This window comes from Dermacentor andersoni, chromosome 2, assembly GCF_023375885.2.
Source record: "Dermacentor andersoni chromosome 2, qqDerAnde1_hic_scaffold, whole genome shotgun sequence".
In the NCBI taxonomy this organism is placed as follows: domain Eukaryota; kingdom Metazoa; phylum Arthropoda; class Arachnida; order Ixodida; family Ixodidae; genus Dermacentor; species Dermacentor andersoni.
In genome coordinates, this window is record NC_092815.1 from 167,405,532 (window position 1) to 167,428,088 (window position 22,557).

Consider the following 22,557-nt stretch of genomic DNA (forward strand, 5'->3'; position numbering starts at 1 on the left):
ATATGCGATAAAAGAATGCAGCGCTAAGCGCGAAATTAAAAAAGAAAAGAGAAATTTTAAGAGATAGCAAAAGAAGGTCGCTATTTTATGGGACCTTTGAAGACGGCCCTGCAATTCTGATAGGACCAATCGAAGATACACATGGTTTATTTTTTCCAACTTGGAGGTTTGTGACAGATGCATCAGCAGCAATGAAAAATGCATCAAAGCTTGTTTTTTTATAATTTCCGAGTATTGTTTTCTTCACTACGCATCTTCTTTTGTCTATTTTTAACCGCTGGTCTGGTATATGTAAACTGGACAAATATAATGGAAGAAAAGTATAATAATGGCCACACCCTTGAAAGCCGACGCTCTGCAAACTTTATGAATAGATTAATTATGGGGTTTTATGTGCCAAAACGACGATTTCACTATGAGTCACGCCATAGTGGGGGACTCCGCAGTATTTTGACAACCAGGGGAACTTTAACGTGCCGCCGTGCACAGCACACTGGCGTTTTTACAATTGACCCTGATCGAAATGCGTCGGCTGCGGCCGGGGTTCGATCCCATGACCTCATGCTTAGCAGCGCAGCACCATAGACGCTAAGCCACCATGGCAGGTATTGCGTACCTAATGATGTATAACAAGGTAAAAAAAGAACTTTATCTTGGGAGCGCCAACTGTGGACTTCATTATTTTCCCACATACACGATACTTACCATCGCCTTTCAACTTAATTTTCATGTCCTTCGGTTGCTCATTCGGTTTCAAAATAAAGCGTTCTGTCAGCCTCCATCTCACAAATGGTGGAGGTGCGGGGCAAACGGGACCTAAATGGAGCTCCCTGGCCGTCCAGAGTGCCCGCCATCGGGCCGTAAAGCTCGGCTTGGTGGTCCCTACGTGGAACTAGCCGGGCGGGGTCTCCCCTGCGTCTTCCCTGGACCTAATAAAGTTATTTCAGTCACTCACTCACTCCAGGAAGATCCAAAACGTTGGAGGACACCGGGATCAAGGAGCAGCTCCACTACTTGATGCGGCACCACTGTGCCGATGGACGTGCCGGAGTATCTATAAATAGCAATACCCTTTAGGTATCTATCAAGGATCTAAACAATCGCGAAAGAAAACGAAAGAATAGCTGTCGACCAGACATAGAGAAAACCCACCTTGCTATAACTATGCATAACTATGTGCGCAATCAATATCCTATAACATACATTGACCTTTATAATATTCTTCACCAGAACAACGACAATTAGTCTCATCTGACCGCGCGTGCATTTGAACTAGAAATATAGGCTACGTTAGGGCCAGTCATCTTAATATAGGCACTCGTAGTGACACTCGACAAACAGTGTCTTATAAGAAAGGAATAACCAGGCCACGACGGGAAGCTGGGAGGTAAAACAGTGAGGCGACAGTAGGAAAAGATACAGAACGGAATAAAACATGGCAATGAGATACCCACAATGGGCCGGAAGTGCGGCTTGTTCCTCGACAATGAGCCAGTCAGCTTCTTTCTGTCGGAACACGACCCATTGGCTCTATTATCATCGTGCACATATGTCTTTTTGCTTTCTGACCCTCCGTTCCTTCTTCCTTCATTCAGGAAGCAAGTTCGCTCACACAGCATGGCTATACGCATGCATCTATGGCTCAACTGAACGTGAGACATGCACGTTTCTGGTGCGCCTCGGGACTAACCTGGGGAAACAACTGCAGCACAAACAATAAGACGCAGGATGGGACAAACACGTGGACCTCGAGGGCATAAGAGATGGCCGAAGCGCGCGCAAGCTTCATGTGTCTTGCAGCTATATTGGGAAACACTAAGCGCGGTATGCGTCTTCGCTGGCACTAGGGATGCTTTCATTTAAATTTCGGCCAATCCACCGAGTTTCTATGAGCACACGTGTCCGTGAAATCGAAAAGTATTGCGATGCTTTTGTGGAGCAACACTACTGTGGGTGTTGCAGGGGCTCGTATTAAAACCCACTTCGCTGTCTACGGTGGTTTGTAAGGCGCTCGCCAATCATCATTGCAAGCATATGATTAGCGAAGGCAAGCTGACGATAACATAGAGTTATTATGAACGAAATCCCTACAACACGCTGCTCCAGAGCGTACAATATACTGTGTGGTCCACTCGCGAAGAGATAACTTAATTGGTATTGATATATTAACACTGCTACAGATGATCGACCGTGTAACGAAAACATTCACTAACTTGTGATGCATTAGACGCTCATCCGCAAATAAAGAATGATATACCGGCTTTCATTGCATATCTCAGCTGCAAATGATCAGAATTACTGATTGCGTGATTCTTTTCACATCGTACCAATACTATGTAAAGGTTCACAGAGCCTTCCTGTGCCAAGGAAATGTGGAACGCACGAGCCAGTAATTGCCGTGACTGGTATTTGAGCGTGGCACTTGGAGCGCGTATTTTGCTTTGGTGCTTATTCATAGTATGTCTCTACTCGTAAACGGTATATTTTTGCTTGTAATCTCTGCATACTTCAGTTTCTCGAAGCTATGGTAACGCAACGATACACGGACAAAGAAGAGGACAGGACATCACAGGCACGATGGTGTCCGGTCCTTTTCTTTGTCCGTGCTTTTTTTTTTGCGTTTCAATCACTTCGACACGTGTAAACGAACTCTCACGAGAAAAAAACAAACACAATTCAGTGCGTTGTTTGCAGGTGAAAGCTGCACAATGCAAGTTAAATTTTCCATGGAACCCCCGGCTTAGCGGAATTTGCATAGAAGTACGTCTAATTCAGCCAGTTTGTAAATATTCATTTGCGTAATACTGGGCGACCAAACACGACAGTGCAAGGACACACGCAAATAACGACACTTTTTCGCATAGACCCACGATACGAGGTCCTGAGAGATTATGCAAGCGTTTTCTATAAAGCGGAATTAAGATAAATGCGTGAGCCAAGGTTACTTAACACTATTACAGATAGGAAAATGTCACTCCTGGCACACGGGAGATATATGCACTCGACGAGATGCTGGGAATTTCGTGGTGCGCGCGTTCAACATCCGCGTGTGCATATATAATAAGGGTTTCCCGGGTAAACGATCATATTTTAGCCAGCGAATGTGGTGCTAATTTTGTGTGCGTCATTGCTGTACTGTGTTGACGCTGTATTAGGGAAAGGGTTTACATCATTTTTTTCACTTTCAGGACGAGGTTGAAACGACACGCCTCTACACCGAAACGCGGCCAGGGATTGCATACGTGGAGACTCGTGTTCCTTGGTTTGGTGGATATGTACCACCTGCAACAGTGTGAGTGTGTTAACAGTCACCTTCGTAGGGGGTTAAGCAACTAAATTGGGCCAATCATTCAGGCTATCTTATTTTCATCCACACCCATTTACAAGAGCTTGGCAGTTTAGTTCAGTAAAGTCTTGAATTCTGGTGGTGCGATTTCTTTTAGTACCTGCAAAAGTACGAACTCAGATTGGACTGTCTGACCTTGTCATGGCTCTGTAACTTTCTGTCTAATCGTCAGCAGTTTACTATTGCAAATAACTACTCTTCCTCCGCAACAGAGGTTTCTTCTGGCGCACCACAGGGTAGCGTCCTCTGTCTCTTGCCTTTTGTAGTCTTTATTAACGACCTGTCAAACAATCTGTCCTCCAGCATTGAAAAATTCGCCCACGACTGCGCAATTTATCGCCTAAGCAAAAGGTGAGAGCCCAAGAAAGTTCAAAAGCGAGACCTTGAACAAATTATCAGCTCTTCCAATAAAGGGATAATGACCTTAAATACTTCAACATGCAAAATAATGGCGTTTACCCGGAAGCCTACAACTTCATCGTATCCATACCACATTAATAATTACACTGTTGAAAATGCTTACACAATATAAATATCTAGGAGTTCTATTCGCATGGACTCTTTCTTGGTCAAAACACGCCATGTTCATTGCTGCTATCACCTTCCAATCGTTAGGATACTTGCGAGACAACATAAAAAAATGTCCCTTCTAATATTGGCAAGCTAGCGTATATTACTCTTGTCTCCAGCTCGAGTAAGCGTCCCCCATTTGGTCCCCTCACCATAAATACTTAATTGAAATGCTAGGACGGACAGGTCAAGCCGCTTCATCTTAAACGATTACAGCTATCAGTTCAGTGTAAAACATATAAAAAGTACTTTCATTACAATTCTTCGACACTCGCGGAGACATTGCCCTTTTAACCCTGTTTCACAAATTAAGCCGCTCCACTCGAGTACCAGAATGCGTGAAACGACCCAACCCCACGTCCCACAGGCTTCATAATCATTTCAGCTATGCCCACATTTGCGGATTTACACATGCATTTTGTTACTCTGCTTTTCCTCGTGCCGTTAGGTTTTGCAATTCTCCCCCGGGTAGCATCGCATGCTTGGCCAACTACTATTCCTTCCGTGACGCCCTGACTGACTGTATGACTAATGAAATGTGAGGTTTTACGCTGTCGCACCATGCTTTGTTTCTTGGCATACGTTTTGCACCTTATCGCCGCGTTAGTGCCGTATTGTCGCTATTTTTAACGCTACGTCGCTAACTCGCATTAGTACCGTTATTGTTTTTTCATCTTTAACGCTGCGTAACACTCTGGTCTTGTTAATTACTCGTCCAGATTGAAAATACTCGGTGTAATTATTTCCTTATTCTTATATTATTTTTTTTACAAGTGACTCGTCAACAAATAATTCTTTTCTACCTCGGCTGCAGTTACGAACGCGTTATCTTAAGTGCTATTGTTTTATGCATGTCATATACATTATATATCCTTTATTTACTGCTCCCCTTACTCAAATTTGAAGCCTGTAAGGTACTGTTAAATAAAGAAATAAATAAATAAATAAATAAATAAATAAATAAAGATATTCAAATCTGCTGTTATTCCAAACATCTGACATTAAATTTACGTAACCACCGACGCAAGCAACATACGATGACCCACAGCGTTGTTTTCACATGCTAATGAAACGCCATGCTCGTTTACAGGAGGTCATTTCTTTTTTTCTTTTAAAGCGAATCGCACGGTCTACCTTGAGAGGTTTTTTTTTTTTGCTCATCTATGTGGCTGACGAGAGGCGAAGATCACGCAGAAGGGGAGAGGATTTCGGTGGGGGCGGGCTAGCTCAGTCAAAGTAGACAACCGGACGAGGAGTGCGGTGCTTGGTGCTCTTTGGAAATACTTGGTCCTTGTGCCACCAAAATCCGCTTTCATAATCATCCGGGAGGCGGTGGAGCCTGCGATCGACCCGTTTCCGCTTCCTTCGCTTGCGGTGGCTGGTCCAAAATTGCAGCGACTTGCAGCGGAAGAGTAAAAGTGCCGCTGAAAGACGTACTCGGTGAAGAAAAGTTGGCAGAGTGAGGTGGCGTACGTGACGAAAGGGCTCGACAACATTATGCTGCCACGCGAACATATATATTTTATGCAAGTAAATCCTGATCCTCTTGAGCTCCAAGTAGCCAGTACCAGAGTTATCGGCGGGCATCCATCTTCTATTCCTTTCCGGGCATTATCTGGCGATTCCGAAAAAAAAAAATCAGTTTTCTTCGGCATAATAAATGCTCTTTAATGCGCGCACGTCAATTCGACGGGGTGAGCAATCGCGGTTTTGTGACATCGCGTGACAGACAGACGAAGTGGGCGCAGCACGAAAACTTTTGCCCGATAGCGGCAGACTGATGAAGAAAGAGGTGTAGAATCAGAAATCATTATTTCTATTTTATTCCGTCTAATCATGCATAATTACTCTGTTCGCATAATATAAATTACATGTTTTCGTAGTATTCCTGACGTCACGTGACAGACAAGTGCAGTGAGAGTGGCCCGAAAAATGTTTGAGAATCATGGTAGACTGATTGCAGAAATGGAATAGAAAAGTTTGGAAAGACTTACGTTACAGCGTCCAAGAAGTAATAGAACGTAAATACAGAGAAGTCTTTGCTAAAGAGAAAGCCGTAATATAAGAAAACGTCAGAAATAAAGCCAAACAAAATGAAAGATCACAGGTGAAAAGTATTCGTATATTCTTATGCCAAATCTCATGAAAATAGAATTTGTTCACGAGTAATAAAGCGTCAGCCAAATTCAACCGTGCTCAAGTACGTGGCAAACGCACCTACTGAGCAAAAAGCACAAGAACCGCAAGGTGAGATCAACATGACCGGAAAAGCAGAGCGGTCTTACCTCTCATCTTGCACAGCATCGCCTCAGTGGCGAACCCGCACCGCAACTAACCTTGTTTACTGCGGTGATCTTGGTGGACGTTTTCAAGGGAATGCGTCGAGGCCCTCACTTTGTCTAGATTTAGCGCCGTACAGTGTAGGAGATTTAGCATCCACCGGAGCTTCTCATGCCTCAATTGCCTGAGCGCTACTTAAGACATGCATCCAATTTTACTGCGTATAGTCCGTCTCGATCAGCTACGTAGGTAGCATTACGGTGCTGCTTTGTCAGGCAGGTATACATCGCAGTTTGCAACGCCACCTTTCACCTGAGCACTGCTGTCGCAGCCGAACAGATCTGAGCTAGATACAACCACTCTATGCTTATACCACGGTATTGGTCGCTTTGTTTTTGCTTCCACTCCAAGATGCAGAGAGAAAAATTTTCGGTCATGGCCAGTCCAGAAGGTTCACTTTTTTGCCGCTCGAGTAAGCGGCCCGTGAGAGCATACTGCTCATACCTGCACTCTGGCTCGTTTCTCTGAACGGATTCAGTGCTGCATTTGCCATGCATCCTTTTGTTGACAATCGTGCAGTGATTTCGTGAATAATATTGAATAAAACTTCTGCTAAATTATAAACCCTCCGCAGATAAAGTTAACCGCAAATAAATTTGTTGCCACAGTCCATGGAGCCACCATTGCTTGCTAACGCCGACTCCAGGTGCTTTATTTTTCAATCCATAGCTACCAACGTTCTTCAAGCCCATTTATCACGTAAGTTGCACATAAATGTACAAGAAGAATGCATTATGCTGCGCATACATTCTCGTTTCATTCAGTTGTTTGGCTACTTCCTGCCATTTTGCATGTAACCCCTTTTCTTTTGAGCAGTAGAAGGACTTTTCATTTCTTCTTCTTTTTCCTGCACTTCTACCAAGTCGAAGAAGTAAGCAATGGTAGGAGCCTTACGCAATACCTGATATGGTGAAGACCGGTCGACATCAGTGAGGAAAACAGGCAAATTCCAGCCACGCTTACCTTCCTCGTCATTTCGCTTGTTACGCAGTCGAAGCGCAATTATGATGCATAGCGGCAGCAGGAACAGAACCGTGACTGCCGATATCAGCATCGTGAGCAGAGTCTCGTCGGATAGCTGGATTCTGGTCCCTGCATTGTGAAAACGATCATATTAGGTCATTGTGAAAATGGTCATAAATGGTCATATTATATCATGACACCCGTACAGTTTCATAAACAAGATACGCGGCCGAAAGCTAACACTAAGCTCACTCCCAACCATTTTTGTTTCTTTAAATATATTTTACCAGAAGACCTCGACCATCGGGAGCAAATTAACCTACTGGAAAAAATGTTGAGAAAAATGTTGAAAAAATTGATCACGGTGACAGGCAGCTCACTGACCCTTGAAAAGAAAAGTACGATGTCTGTCCCAAAACTAGAGGCAGTGAGTCAGCAACAAAGTCTGAGTGGGTTTAGCGACGTCGCTTTCTCTTGCTTTTATCATTTCATAGAATCCGGTCGACCTGTAGTACGATCCGGATTTCTGTATGACAAGGCTGAATTTAGTGCATGCACTCGATTTGCAACCTGCTTTTAGCAATTGTCGAAATGGTGTTAGACGAACAAACGGAACAAAGCAACAATAATAAATTTCTTAATAAATTGGGCAATAAAGGTACAGAAATTCATTAAATAATGCAGAAGGCCCACGGAAACGATTTTCTGAAGGAACGAACTGTGTTGGAGTGGGTCCACCGTTTCCGAGAAGACCGCAAAACTTTGAAGATGCAAAATGAGGACGCCCCTCCACGTCGTGCGAATATGGAAACATCGATCGCGTGCATTTGCTTAGACTCAGTGGCCACCGAATCAGTGATGCTATAATATCACGAACGGCAGGTCTCGGGAAACTCATTCGTTCGCCTGATGCTTACAGAAAATTTGAAAATTAAAACGGTTTCTTTTCAAGATGGCGCCGGCACTATACTTACTCCTGAGGAAGAGTCGAGACGAAAAGAAAGTTGCATTCATTGGAAAGCTTCAGGAGACAGCAAAGAATTCTTGCAAAAAGTTCGTCACCGGCGACGAAACTTCGGTTTAGGAATACGACATCAAGCTCTAGTCACAAGGCAAGGAGGGTAAAAAGAAAAACGAGCCAATGACAAAAAAAAAGCGTGGTCCTTGAAAGCAAAAAATTTGTCGTGTTGATCATGTTGTTCTTTTCTTTTTGATACTTTCGTAAAATGGGGGGGGGGGGGGGGGCTGGACCACAAAGTGAAACTGTCGGTGCCGCTTCCTACGTGGAGGTCGTGAAGAGTTCAACGGATTGCGTGCGCCTCGTGCGACCAAATTTGTCCAAATAGGGGGGCTTGAACGCCTGTAGAGACAGTGCACGAGCTTTCTACACGCAAGAACACCGTTCGTAGTCACCGCATTTAGCCCCCTACAATTTGCGTTGCAGGCCAAATGCAAACTGCTTCTCCGGAGGTCGTATTTCGGGGACGTGACGACAATCCGAAAGGAAGCGACATTGCCGCTGAAGCCCATAACAGAATTGAACTTCGAAAGGAGCTTCCATCAATGGGAGAAGACGGGAAACTAGCATATTGTGTTGGGAAACATTTTGAAGGTAATCGCGTTGGTTTTATTACAAGTTGGCGAAATTTTTTTTAACGTTATGCACGAATGTTCGCGACAGACCTCACACACAATCACTGCTTCCTGCAAGCACTGATTTTAAACGGCGGTTCAATCTTATCAGATAGCAAAATAGGTACAGAAGGAGCAACATACAGCGCATCGAGCAGTGCAAAGAGAAATAAATGGTGTGCACCTAATCTTGAGAGTCAGAAAGATGGTGATAAGAGCCTTAAGCAGAAAATTCCGCTAACAGATATACTCTAGTTGAGATTGAGCAGCTAATATTGTAAATGCAACGAAGAACGCCGCAACTGAAAGAAGAGGAAGAGAAGGGCAAACAGAAGGCTAGAGTAGCAGCGGGTCAGTGGGATACTTGGTTTTTAGAACGGCTGAGATTTGGGTGTCTCATGTACCACTTGGAACTCGTTCAAGGCGCTGGACTCCCGCTACAATATTAGCAGGAAGAAGCGTTCGTCTTGCAATGAACATAGAAAAAAATAATGATGATGACGATGATAAAACGTGATTATTCAGTTTAACATCACAATAAATGCATGAGCTGCATGGAAGTACTTGCACTAAGCTAACGCCAGCTCTTAACAAAAGCCAAACAATTATTTACATAGCTTTGGTCAACTTATTTTCAAGCGTATCATTTGACACGGTATGCATCCACGAAGACCTGCTAAATCTTCCATTCGTAACTCCCAACAATGATATCGCTTCAAACAAGGCTCTTCTGGTTTGCGCAGTTTTCGCCCCATATAACTTTGTCATCTGTTCCTAATAAAGAAATCATTTGTTATTGCCGAAATTTCTTCCGTCCAAATTAAATTGATCACAGCTCATGGGTCTACCACATGCAAAGTGACAATAAGAGACACATCGCTCATTCACGAAACAAAAACATCTCGCTGGACTAAGAAAAAAAAAAACGGCCGTGGCTTAGCTTGGTTAAGCCTGGTGATTGCGAAGCAATAGTGTGTTATTCTCGGATCAGCTGGTAGTATGGCTGGTGGTAGTCTTGGGTTATGCTAGTGTTACGGCTTACAGTGAATCATCACAGCACCAGCACGTCCAGGTGCATCTCGGACTTGAGCACGCCGTTGGCGAACGCCCGCATCGAGCTGAAGGACGAGAGGTCCAAGTAGCGCATGACGACGTTCTCGATGCTCGACACCCGCCGAACGTCGGCGGCTGCGAGGAGGCCGCTGCTGATGTCGCGACACGCGAGGATGAGAGGAGCGGGAGTTAGGCCGCCGTTGGTGGCTACCGCCTCGCCTCGCGACGGCGTGAGATGGGGCCCCGTTTTTACACAGCTGGTGTGACGTCACGCAGCGAGGTCACGCTAAAGGTCAATGGTGCCTACCACCGCCTCGCCACGGAACGGGCTGAAGTGCGACCTAAAGTAGTATTGCTTCGCAATAAAAGAAGTTCCTTTATGTCTTGTGGGACCTTTGCCACTTAATCGCCTACTGCGCTCTGGTTTTTCACAATAGCTAAACGACGACTCCATCGGTCGTCAGTACATTCTTTAGAGGACACCAGGAAACGTCACCATCACTTCGAGATTGCTTAAGTCAGGGCCACCAAAGTACGCCAGCTGTGAAAGATTTCCCATCAGCGCAAATATAAGCAGCCAGGAAAGTATTGCTCGCTCGTGTTCTTACGTTTCTAGGCTACAAGCTTATGAAAGTGATGATGATGATGATGCTTTGGGATTTTTATGGTGCGGCAGCCGTGCAGGCTATAATGCGCCAGTCCATATGGAAGTGAAGAAGTAACTGGCGAATCATAATGACAGTGACTATAATGGAAGTGACGAAGTGCCTTTGAACGGCTAACAACCTTCATTTCTTCATCTCATCTATCGATGCACCGTTACTTGACTTTCTTCATACGTTCTTCGTGCACTTTATGTTCAAAGCGAGAGCCAAGAGACCTTCATAATTGATAGGGTTGTACGGTATTGTCGGCTTTTTATTTAGGTTTATTTCTTTGTTGTTCTGGGGATTTTGCTTTCTGTTAACTTCAATAATCATTCTGCATACAGCAGGCTCTGCTGCAGTCCTGAATTATGGTATCTGCTTTTGTAAATTAGGTACCTGTAACACTAATAAACCTTTAGTAATAAATTCTTATTAAATTCTTTATTGAAAAACGACAATATGCTGCGGCTGATGAGCATGATGGTAGCTCGCGGAAGATGAGTCAAGTTCTGCAGAATATCTGAGCTCCTTCAATTTAACATATGACAGTATGAAGCCTTCAGATAACAATGCCGCATCGGCTGTCCCTTGCGATGATGAGGCAGTCTAGCTTCTGTCAGTATTGCACAGCCCAAAATAAATGGGTAGTTACAGTATTTTGCTGGAGCGTCTCACCCTCGCCATTGGAGAGAGGCTCAGAAGAAGGCGCCGCAGGAAACGAAGTTAATGATATATTCACAGCTCGTACGCAGCAAACGCGCATTAGCAGCGCGCACCGTTCTGCCTGTGACAGTCTCGAGGCGATGTTAAGGACAGACATAAGTGCCCTTGGTCCTAACCTTACCCAAACAAAAATTCTCAGGCATCGTGATTAGTCGCCGAGAAACGACGTAAGAATGGCACAATACTCGTATCATTTTAATAAACATAATAATCAGGACAGTGAGAATGAGTATAATGCATGCGAATTCTTTCGAGTAAGGGATAACTGCATTGAAAGGTCACTCAAGAGATCATAATGTGTTACTCATTGCCGTGGTACTCCGTCTAGGATAACATAAAAATGACAGCCGATGCATCCCAAGCCATTGCTTCATGGGGGAGCGTGCCATGCGCCTCGTTGCGGCACAGGACGGGAATATCTTCTGAAAATTTTATTTACTCCAGTCCCACATGGTAAATGAAAAACGTGCGCAGTGTTAGGATACTTCCAAGAAATAATAAAAAAAATGACGTCACAAATGCCGCCAAACTCATTCGATCAAAAAAGAAAAAGAAAAGGTGGTGGTACTGAACGGACATGACTTGCCTGCGCGAACCTTAGCGCCATGCACCGTAACATCATCTTCCTTTTCTTCCTCTTCGAAAACCAGGGATGCTTTCGTAACCCTATTCTTTCTGCCATACGGCAGCGGGCCGCGATTCACCACGTAGCCATCTGCTAGCACGATAAATGTTGCTCACAGAAAGAGTGGACTTAACTCCTTTTTTGTCTCGTTCTGGCGATATTTCATCCCGTCAGCCGGTCATATTTCACTGGCGCTCCCACATTTATACAAGCTAAGCAGCGAGCACCCTTTTGTCAGGCGAATTCAAGGAATCGATACGATACGCGATGCGATATGGGAAAGAAAGGGCAGAATTGGATAAGTGACTCGAGTATTGATAGGTTGTGACCGTGCTGCCTGCCGTTGCAACAACGCAGTATTGATTTTTTTTCCCCAAGACATTCGGACGGCGGTAAAGATTCCGAGAGTTCAAAGTCTCGAACGGGGCATGCTAAGAATTCTTAAAAAGGTTGCGTGGCCGAGCAGTTGCGATATATCATAGCTTCGGAGTCATAAATTGCAGTCCTGCCTCGAAGCGTCTGTATAAGCCGGAAACTTTAAATCGGGGACATTCGTTGTGAATGCCATTGTTGCGTAATAGTTGTGACAGCACGCGGAAAAAAAAATTAAGGAAGGACAGGTCTAGAAAATACAGAGCGCCCGTATCGCAGACACATGCGCATAAGCGGCTTGGAAATGAATAACTTAAAATGTATACAGGGATCTTCGATAGGTGGTAGCAAAATCGAAAACTGAGAGGCCTAACAATGTCATTTTTTTGGTTTTGAAAGCTTAAGCGCGTCGTAGCGCTGTCCACTAATCTACAACCGGAAATTTAGGCCTTCCAACCAGGGTTGATGCAGAATGGCCTTTTGATTCTAAAGTAGAGCAAGCCATAGGAACTAGGCAGAACTTCTTATTCCTAGAGGAAGACGTGCGCTGACAGGTGTCTGGATGATGTTTTTGGAGATTAAAATGTCGATATATACGTTAAGATGTCACCCCCGCTACGCCCCCTCTCTTAAACGAAGTAAGCACCAAATTTGCTTATCGATACAACATTGATGTCTGGGTAGGTTCCTGCCACATACATCACATGTAACTTAAGGAACCTTACTGAATATAACTAAACGTTTAATGCGAACAAATAATGTGTGTGATTTGTGGCACAATTAAATCCTATATAAATAAATAAATAAATAAATATATATATATATATATATATATATATATATATATATATATATATATCCAATTTTCCAGAAAAGCCAGAGCACGTATCCTCGGCGTCAAAGTTCAATTTGTTGTATTTCTCGCGACCAGCACAGCAGCCTAGTAAATTAGAAGCGTTATTTCTGAATCGAGTAGAATTTCATATTCATCCCGAAACCCGCGTCCCGCAGTGTTTTGTAGCCGACCGTACACACGTACCAGCTGACGCTACAGGCCCCACACGCTATCTGCCTGCTCGCTTATATGAGAAAGAGCGCATTGCCAACATCAATAGGCAAGACATACCATATAAATCAGCATTTCTGCGTCTTTCCGAAACAGCTGCGGCATGCCGCCCACTCTGGGCATACGGCGATCGGGAGGGAATTCAGGGCAACGGCGAAAAGCCAGACAGAGAGTCAAGCGAGCCGAGCGCGGACCTTGCGTTATTGCAACGGCGCGAGTCCGACGACGTCGCGCCGACGCTCGGACGGCAGCTCCGCCCACTCACCCTGAGGCACGACGAGGAAGACGCACGGCTGCTCCTGGCGTCCCACCTCGTTGCGGGCCCAGCACAGGAGCGTGCCGTAATCGTCGGTGGAATGCGCCGCGTAGCGAGCCGTGCTCTGGGTGCCGTTCCAGTGGACCGAGTCGAGCTGGTGGCTCTGCAGGCTGGAGTTGAAGAGCCAGAGGAAAGTGACAGCCGCCGGATGGGCCTCCACCTCGCAGGACACGTCGACCTCCTCGGCCCGTGCCGCCGTGTACACCACCCGCTGGTGGGAACGGCACACGGGGGAGTCTGCGAGCACGGCGTCAGTTTGCGTGTCACGTGGTGGGGCGGAGAGAACAAGGAGAGAGGCTTTCCGTCACTTAGCGACTGCCTACCGTTTGCAGAAGAACGTGAAAAAGAGCTCGAACCAAAATGCATAACCACTTTGGATACGAACCTTTCGAATGGAAAAAAATTGACATTCACCGAGAACAGTACGGAGCTGCTAAAGATACAAAATGCTGGTCACCCCCCCCCCCCCCCCAAAGAAAAAGAGCTTTGCGGTTGAACAACGGTTCGTATTCGTCAAGTGATCTAACCCTGGACCAACACATTCCTGGGGTGTTGGCTTTACCGTCTGTGCGAACCAGCAGGCTAGCAAATGGCATTGCGAAGAATAATTACTGGACAACTCGAAGATTTTTGTAGCTCCGAGCTAGTCTTGTGTGTCACAATTCTCGCATGTTTGCCTACGTTCTCAAATGCGTATTATATACACAAATGTGCCGACACGATTCACTCAGACGAATAACCGATTGAATCGACTACGAAAAACACTAAAGTGTTTTTAGTGGTCAACGAAATGAAATGACGATCTCGAGAGAATGAGATGCCAAAGTCGGGAAGGCAAGCCGGAAGAATACGCAGTTTGCTACACTATAACGAAGAAGGTGGTAAGGGTGACAAAAAGATTTGAAAAAAAGCACGCACAGAGAGAGAAGGGAACGAGTTGTTTAGCAATGAAGCACTTGACAGAAAAAGGACACTACTTTTCTCACCTCCGCTACTGTTTTGCATCGCAACTCAAGTGACATGAAGCTCAGAATCAGTAATGAGCCTTCAAGTTGCATCTCCCGGCGACTACACTATAAGGATGCATCAACTAACTTTAGCCTGCGCGATACAGAGCCTACTGTTTTGCATGAAGCAAAACTCTCCGCGATGTTCATAAGTTCATTGTATTTTTTTTTTGCCCTTTTTGTAAATTTTGGCAGGTCGAAAATAATATACTGCAGCCTACGTTTGACGTGTATGCTGACGTCAGCGCTCGTGCCGACGCCTTCCGAGTTGGCTCCCAAGCAGGAGTAGTTGCCCGAGTGAGTGGTGCCGACGTTGCGAATGACAAGGTTATTGCGCATGGGCCGCTTTCCACCAAGCATATCTGCGGCCGTGGGAGCGGGCCGCAGCTCACGACCGTTGAACGTCCACTGGACCTCCTCCACCGGTGGGTTGGCGTCGATGACGCACAGGAAGGTGACGTCCGTCCGTTCGCGGATGTTGTCGAACGACATCTGGTGGCCGAGACGCAGCTGCACCCTCGGTTTGTCTGCGCGCAAAGCAGGCAGTACGGTGCAGTTACGCGGGTACAGTGATCTATCGCACGTTCACCGAGATTCCACTTGACCACCCAACGGTACAGTGAAAGTGCGACGGCTAGAGACCATATTACGTTCAAATAAGATGTATTTGCAGCTTTAATGCTGCACTTCTTATAATTGATTCCAAACGCATCTTAACTGTGCAAATATTTTAAGCCACCAACCATGGTGACCCAGTGGCAGTAAGAGTCCTTTGGTAAGATGGCCTGCCGCTGAGCATGACGTCAGTGGATTGGTTACCGGCTATGAAGATACATTTTGAAGGAAGTAAAATGAATAACCGCGGTCAAAATTATCCTGGAGCCAATGATTGCAGAATGAATGACGCCGTATGTGTTCCCTTGAGACGTTCAACGCAGCGCGGCATGCATGCATGAATTAATAAATGAATGAATGAATTATTGAATAAATTGATCGATCGACCGATTGATCAATCGATGCGAGCAATCTAAATTTAATGGTCTATATTAATGTTTGAGATGTTCGTGATTAACAGTATTCGTTCAGCAGAAGTTAAAACTCAAAAGCATATTTCGTCACCTATGTCGCTGTCCGCAATTGGGGTTCCGCAATTGGGGTTTCTATCACGTTCATACAAAAACAATGTATTTTTTACACGTCTGTAGAACATGCATGAGTCAATGAAGTGGTTTATTTGCCGAGCGCAGACCCTTTCAGAAGGCGACACGGTGATCACTAGCACCATCTTTTCCTTCACATATTTTTGTTCGCAGTGGGTTGAGTAAAGCAATTATAAGGCAAACTTGTCGTTCTTCCTCAGAAGAAGCGGATATAACAAATTTGTCGCTTTCCATGCGACCTAAGTGCTGCTACGTGCTTCCTATTATGGGCCCTTCAAATGGCCGTGGTACTGCTTGCTAGACTCAAAAATGACGATCAGCTCTGTTCTAGAGCAAAGCCTCACTGGTGTTTAAACCTTTATAGGGCAAACGCTGGCGTTGTTTTGAAATTTCACTTGTATTGTTGCGATGTGGTGCTTCAAAATTTACACTTTGACCGTTGGAACGTTGGAACCATGACAGACAGATCATTTGATGTCAGGAGGCCATGCTCAAGTTAGCACGGTTTATGTGTTTCATTGCTTAAATGCAGCTGTAATACAGAGGCTTGTAGCTGCACAGTTTTAACATGCGCATTCTTCAAGGGCCATAACGCTGTGTTTATAAGCATCAGGCTCCTTCAAGGTATCCCACTTCTTCTATGAGCGGGAAGTGGCATCATAGATGTTGCAGAACCACTCATTTTGTTATTTATTTTTTTTGCTTGAGGGCTCATACTTTTAGGGTACGGTATGAAATGTAAATATGGAAAGGTTATTTGAGGAGGCAGAAGGGTCTGTATCAGCACTCGAATGCGTAGCGCATTTCATGCTAAGCAAACAGCAACCCGCCGCAAACATCTCAAAATTCGGGGAAAGAACAAAGTTGGGTAGAAATTACTAATGAAGCTGTTTCCCTCGGAGTTGTTCTTGTTTTCTAAAGAACCTGTCAACTTGCACACGTATTATGTGCTTCATTTTCGACGCGTCATTTCCCAATTTCTAAAAATATTTTTTGACAATGTTATGAGCGTCAGTTTAAGGGAATTAAGCGCCCTCCAATATGAAGCCCACAGCACGTTTACTAGTTCATTAGGCGTCACCTCAAAGGACGGATACAGAAACAAACGAAGGAGACGACAGAAGCGCGTTTCTTTATTATTTTACTGCCTTTCATAATATTCAGAAAGGAAGAGAGGCCCAGAAGGAAAGTGAACGCATTTTTGTGCGTTTTGGATACACATGGCGTGTGCGAAAGCATTTGGCTCCGTCCCCGCGCGTGCTCGTAATCGCCCGCTTATCTTTCCTCTCTTTTTCTTCTTTCTATTCCCCTGTCCGCCCACTACTTATTTTTCTGGACCATCTGTGATCGTAACGCGATTCAATCAACTGTCGGTGTACACGAACACAATGAAAGAAAGAAAATGTTCAGCGAAGCCTTAATACGTTTGTTAAACTTTAGATGAACGTTGATACTCTACATTAACGCCACACTTAGCCATTTAAAAAATATGATTGTTATGCATTTTCTACCGTAGTGCTTTTTTTTTAGTTATCAATGTTACCGATATTTTGTGCCTGATACATTTTACATGCCGTCAGAGCTCCTTGTCAAGCAGCAAAAACTGTCATCTGACAGCTCACAATTTCTGAATGCAAACACGTCCAAGCTAAACGCTCAAAAATAGCAATGCACAGAACGAATTGAGCAGAAACAAAAAGTACTCCGGCACTTAACATTGCTCCCCTAACAATGCACCGTGCGTTTTAACTGGGACTAAATCAATTCGCGCTGCTCTCGCAGCTTAGGCGCTTAGGCGCACTACAGACTAATCCATGTACCTCGTGTTCTCAGTAAGCAACTGTATTCAGAATAGGAAAACAAGTATGGCCGACTTTCTCGCAAATACTTGCAGCGATGCCCACGAGGAAAGCACGACCCTCTGCGCTCTCGTTATGCGCCCCACTTGCTACAGTGGATGAACCGTTACGTTCAAGTTGCTCACGGCCATTGCGGGTTTGGCAGCGCAAAGGCTAGCGCGTGCTTTCTTTGCGAGTGCTTCTAGAATTCGCTGACCGTGACTGCTGGTGCTCTTGTCGAGTAGTTCACACGAAGGGGAGCACTCACATAAATATACTGCTTTTGTATATCCACATGTATTCTCTCCTACAAATGTACCGGCGCCGAGCTCTATACCGGCGCGAAATTACACAATGAAACATGAAACGCTACCTAAAGATTCTCCCTCCAACAAGCGTACGCCATAAGCTCGTAATTCGTTTGCTGTAAAGCGACGGTTTCCACGCCTTCGTTTCCGGGAGTTTGACGCGTCGGTCTTGTTGGGTTCTTGCGCGCAGTAAAGCTAGTCTTCCCGGAGAAAGTGCGATGGCAATATGGGCTGGTACCACGAATGGCGTAATGAAAAAAAAAAGGCAGACGCGTTATTAAAGGCAGTGATCGTTTCGTGGGGTTTTAGCCACCCAAAGGAACGTCGGCGCTGCAAGAGACGCGAGGTGGTGTAGGGTTCCGGAATAATTTTAACCACCTGGGGTTCGTAAACGATGAATTCAATCTGCACATACAGAGATTTTTTTTCTTGCATTTCGCATTCTTCGAAGGGCGGCTGCTGTGGCCGGGAGTCGATCACGTGACCTCGCGCTCAGGAGCGCAACGCCATCGCCACTCAGCGACGGCAGTTCGGTTGGTGGGGATTCCAGCAAGAGTTCAGGAAAGTTAGCAACCAAGTAGAGGGTGATGGAACGTGTAAATAGATAACCGAGAATAATAAAAAGAAAGTGAGGAAAACAGAGACGGTAAATTGCCTATATAAAGGATTTAAACAAAGAAAGCTCGTGGGGATGTACAAAAACGGCAAGACAAGAGAAAATGTATGATAACGTAAAGGCGATTGTCTTGCTATCTGAGGCCCGAGTTAGCTGCTTGACGAAAAAAAAATATCGGAGCTAATATGGGCCACAGGATGAGGCAAATGTGTGTTGCAAAAACAAATAAATAAATAAAAAGGCCAGTATGGATTCGGTCCATTGTACTGTAATGCAAATGCATTGACCGAACGGTATTCGTAGGGAGTGTCCTCCTGAAGAAGTGTTTGGATTCAAAAAAGACGGCCGGATTAACCTGTCAGCAGTCGAGATACGTGAGAGACGATCACAGTATTGGTGGAAGAAAAGCTGGGAATATATTAATAGAACCAGAGTCATCGCAAGTGTAGGTAATGGAGCAGTTTAATGCAAACGCTTTTAACTCGAAAGTTAGGATCGAGATCAGATAGGCAAAAGGTTAGATTGCTATGGATGCCGTAAAACCTTATTAAATCACCCATTAAATCCCAGCGCTGTTTCAAAGAGCATGCAAACTATCATGATCACGGTCATAATCACTTCTATTATAATCACCGTGGTCTGCGCACCTTCCCGCCCTGGCACGTAATCGCTGCACTGTCAAACGCGGAGCACACGATAAAGAGATACGTAGCATTTAACTAACCGCTTTAGAAAGGTCTCGCTTCAGATTTTTGTTTTAATTGGAATAATATTTAAATTACCGTGCATTTAATTTGTGTTTGTACCTCCTATCTAACACCCTAAACGAGAGCGCCTTTAAGGGTAACCTAAATAAATAAATAAATAAATAAATAAATAAATAAATATATAGAAAGTAGCTTTGAACCAGCGCGTTATATCGGCATTTTTTTTTTCTTTGGTGGCTGAGCAAAGCTTCCACAAATATACTAGCCTCAATATGGCTTGCCTAAAATGTTAAGCCCGACGTTGCATCTACTTCCTTATTCACATACGACTGGCCTTTAGTCGAACCACTTGTTCAACTCCGCGGAATTCGCACATGATACGGAATAAAAGGTTCACGAGAAAGAGCGAAAGAGAGAATATGTTAATGAGCACTGAAAATGTAGCCTTGGAAAATGTCTCAGATACCCCCCCAGGTAGCTAGGGTAAATGACCAAAGAAAAATAAATGCAGTAAGAAGTGAAAACTGCCGCACTTCAACAACCTTTCTCGGCGATTCCTTCGACGAGGAGTGCTTTGGACAGGACGTCTCTGCCGTGATGCCTTTGAAAAGGCCCGAACAGCTTCGTGGTTGCGAAAATTTCGGCTCACGTATCGCAGCGGAGTGGTATAGCATGTACACTCAGTGAAAACTTGAGCGGAAGCATAGCGCTTGCCAGCCCGTTCTGAGTCAAAGTAGGGCTGCTGTGCTTTTCTTAGAGGTTTATAACTTATGGTGCATAGCACTTCCCACTTTTGTTTTTCTCTCGGGAAGTAAAAGGGTTCCTAAAGAGCAACGCGACGTCTACTGAGTCGGATAAATTGTTTTATTAAATTTGTATTTCTATTAATTTGATTGAACACGATCGATTCCTGGCAAAGAAAGTGCAAACAACATTTTCTTTCTTGTGTTTCATCTTTTCGGAATTATGAGGATGAAAACGTGGAGAATTAACTTTCCGTATATTGTAGTTGTCCAAATAAAACTATTTATTTATTTATTTACTTATTTATTTATTTATTTCGGATACTTTCCTGGCCCGAAGGCATTACAGAAAGGATTGGTAAGTGAAAAAAAAACAGTACATAATTATACAATAATAGGTATTAAAAAACGGCAGAAAATACAGTAGTCTTCAAGTTGTCAACGTCAGAAATGGCAGCGATGGAGGGAGGAAGGTCGTTCCAGTCGGCGTTGGTCTTAGGAATAAAAGAACCATGACACATTTTTTTTCTAAAACATGGAACACCAACGTTAAACATGTGATCGAAACGGGATGAAATGTGTGAAGGGCGAGTAATAAGATGATCCTTTAATAGTGGGTTGTGGCGATACAGCCTGTGGAAAAGACACATTCTAAAACATTTACGGTAAAGTAAGTGTGTTTTTCATGTAAGTAATGCTGGCGTAACGAGAATAGTTCGATAAGGTGAAACGTGCTGCGCGATTCTGCGTGGATTCTTGTGTGTTTATCAGTGTGGTTTGATAGGGATCCCATACTGTGGATGCATATTCTAGCTTTGGTCGCACTAATGTTTTGTAGAGGGTAAGAGGGTTGTTTGATTAAATGCCATTACCATATAAACATTATGCTCACGCGTACAGTTTAGTGGAATTCCTTATGGCATGAACGAGCTTTTCAGTAATCTCCAAATTCCGCTAGAATCACAAAAAACTGCATTCGAGAGCAAAATAAAAGACGGAAAAAAGAAAGAATATGCTAACCCTCCATGCTTCAAATTTAAGACATGATAATATCGGTAAATGCAAACCTCGTTTCTCAACGCAATGATTCATTGATTATTTACTTTTTTTGGCTAATGACAGCTACTAAATAATAAATAAAACCCAGGCCATCGCACACTACGCAAAGTTATTAGTATCAAGGCAAAGATCGGTTCAAAATTCACAACGGCGTGCATGAACTGCGAAATTGATCCAGAATTTCAAAATGGAGAAAAATGCGGTAAAGTGTTTTGCTCACCATCTTTGCGCTATGTTGTGAGGCATTTATCCATGTCGACCTCAAAGAAGAACTGTTCTTACACTAGTTCTGGCGCAAGTTTCAAACGGGCGTATTTCTTGGTGCAGTAGAGAGGTAGATTCGATGTTGTAGAATGTTCTTGCAATGCTAATCTCAGCGTTATTGGGGATTACGAATACAAAAGCAATATCATATTTGTCATGTGATAGTTCTCACAGCTTCAGCATTTACCTCGTATACTTTCCTTTAATGACTTCTCGTTTGAGTATCACGTCGATCTCTTGAAAGATGTATGTAAAACGTCCAGGCTAAGCTATGCGAGAGAAAACTTGCAATTGAATATTCTGCAACAAAGCCGCAGCCCTCCTCAACCCACCCCACCTTCCGGCTTTTTTTTTTTCTTTCTATTTTTTTTTGTAAGGCCGTAGAACTTGGTCACGTGCACAACTGTGAAGTTACACAGCGCCTACGAACAGGAGCTGAGCGCAGGCTCCAGTTGCAGCACATTCGAAATAAATCTTATGTGGTCAGCGTCAGGCTGGATGTCTGGAATATTATAACGAAATGCTACAGACCTAGTTTCTAAGATCCCCGTTTCAGTCGACTTGTTTTGTGGTAACCACGGCTTTACTGCACTATCTTCGGTCCATCTATACCATGTACTGAATGCTTTAAGCGATTGCTTTCTTTGCCTACTACAGCGAAGTTTGCTCCTCGATGCATTTCGCAAACGCACGATGTTTGAGCCCCATAGATAGCGCCAAAATGCCTTTAATACAAAGCATTCCTTCTCAGTTCTAGCCACGTCACGCCAGTCGCCCACTTTATGCTCTACGGGAGTGATTAAAGGTGTATGAATTCGCACACTCATCAGCCTTTTTGCACCAAACAGCTCTTGGGCTATTTAAAATACAATGTCTCATCTCACTACGATCCATGGCCTCATTTATTGAACTAGCCTCCTTAAGCCTCCTGGTTTTATAATCGTATTGCGTAGCGAACACTATGACTGGGAAGTATTGCCTGATAGAATAATTGTCTATTGGGAGTGATATTACTAGAATTATTTCTAAATCTCTAGGCACGTTAACTAGAAAGCAAGCGTGACCCATGTGTCCGTGACAAAATTAAGTAATAGGCTGAAGTAAGTGCGAAGATTCTCGCAGCCCTCGCGTGACATAAGTGGTCTACAATGAGCAGCAACAACACCCACATCGTGCGGTTTTAAAGAAACCACGCGACAAAT

The 22,557-nt window shown here is 44.3% G+C and overlaps 1 protein-coding gene across 1 annotated transcript in view; it reads right to left on the minus strand.

Moving 5' to 3' along the window:
• The window catches only part of LOC126540497 (neural cell adhesion molecule 1-like), a 305,103-nt gene that overhangs the window by 47,594 nt on the left and 234,952 nt on the right, over positions 1-22,557 (minus strand). The window contains exons 7-9 of the mRNA XM_050187312.3: positions 14,882-15,187; positions 13,603-13,890; positions 7,220-7,348 (exon numbers count right to left, since the gene is read on the minus strand). Coding sequence (XP_050043269.1) covers positions 7,220-7,348; positions 13,603-13,890; positions 14,882-15,187 — 723 coding nt within the window. The remainder of the gene's footprint in view (positions 1-7,219; positions 7,349-13,602; positions 13,891-14,881; positions 15,188-22,557) is intronic.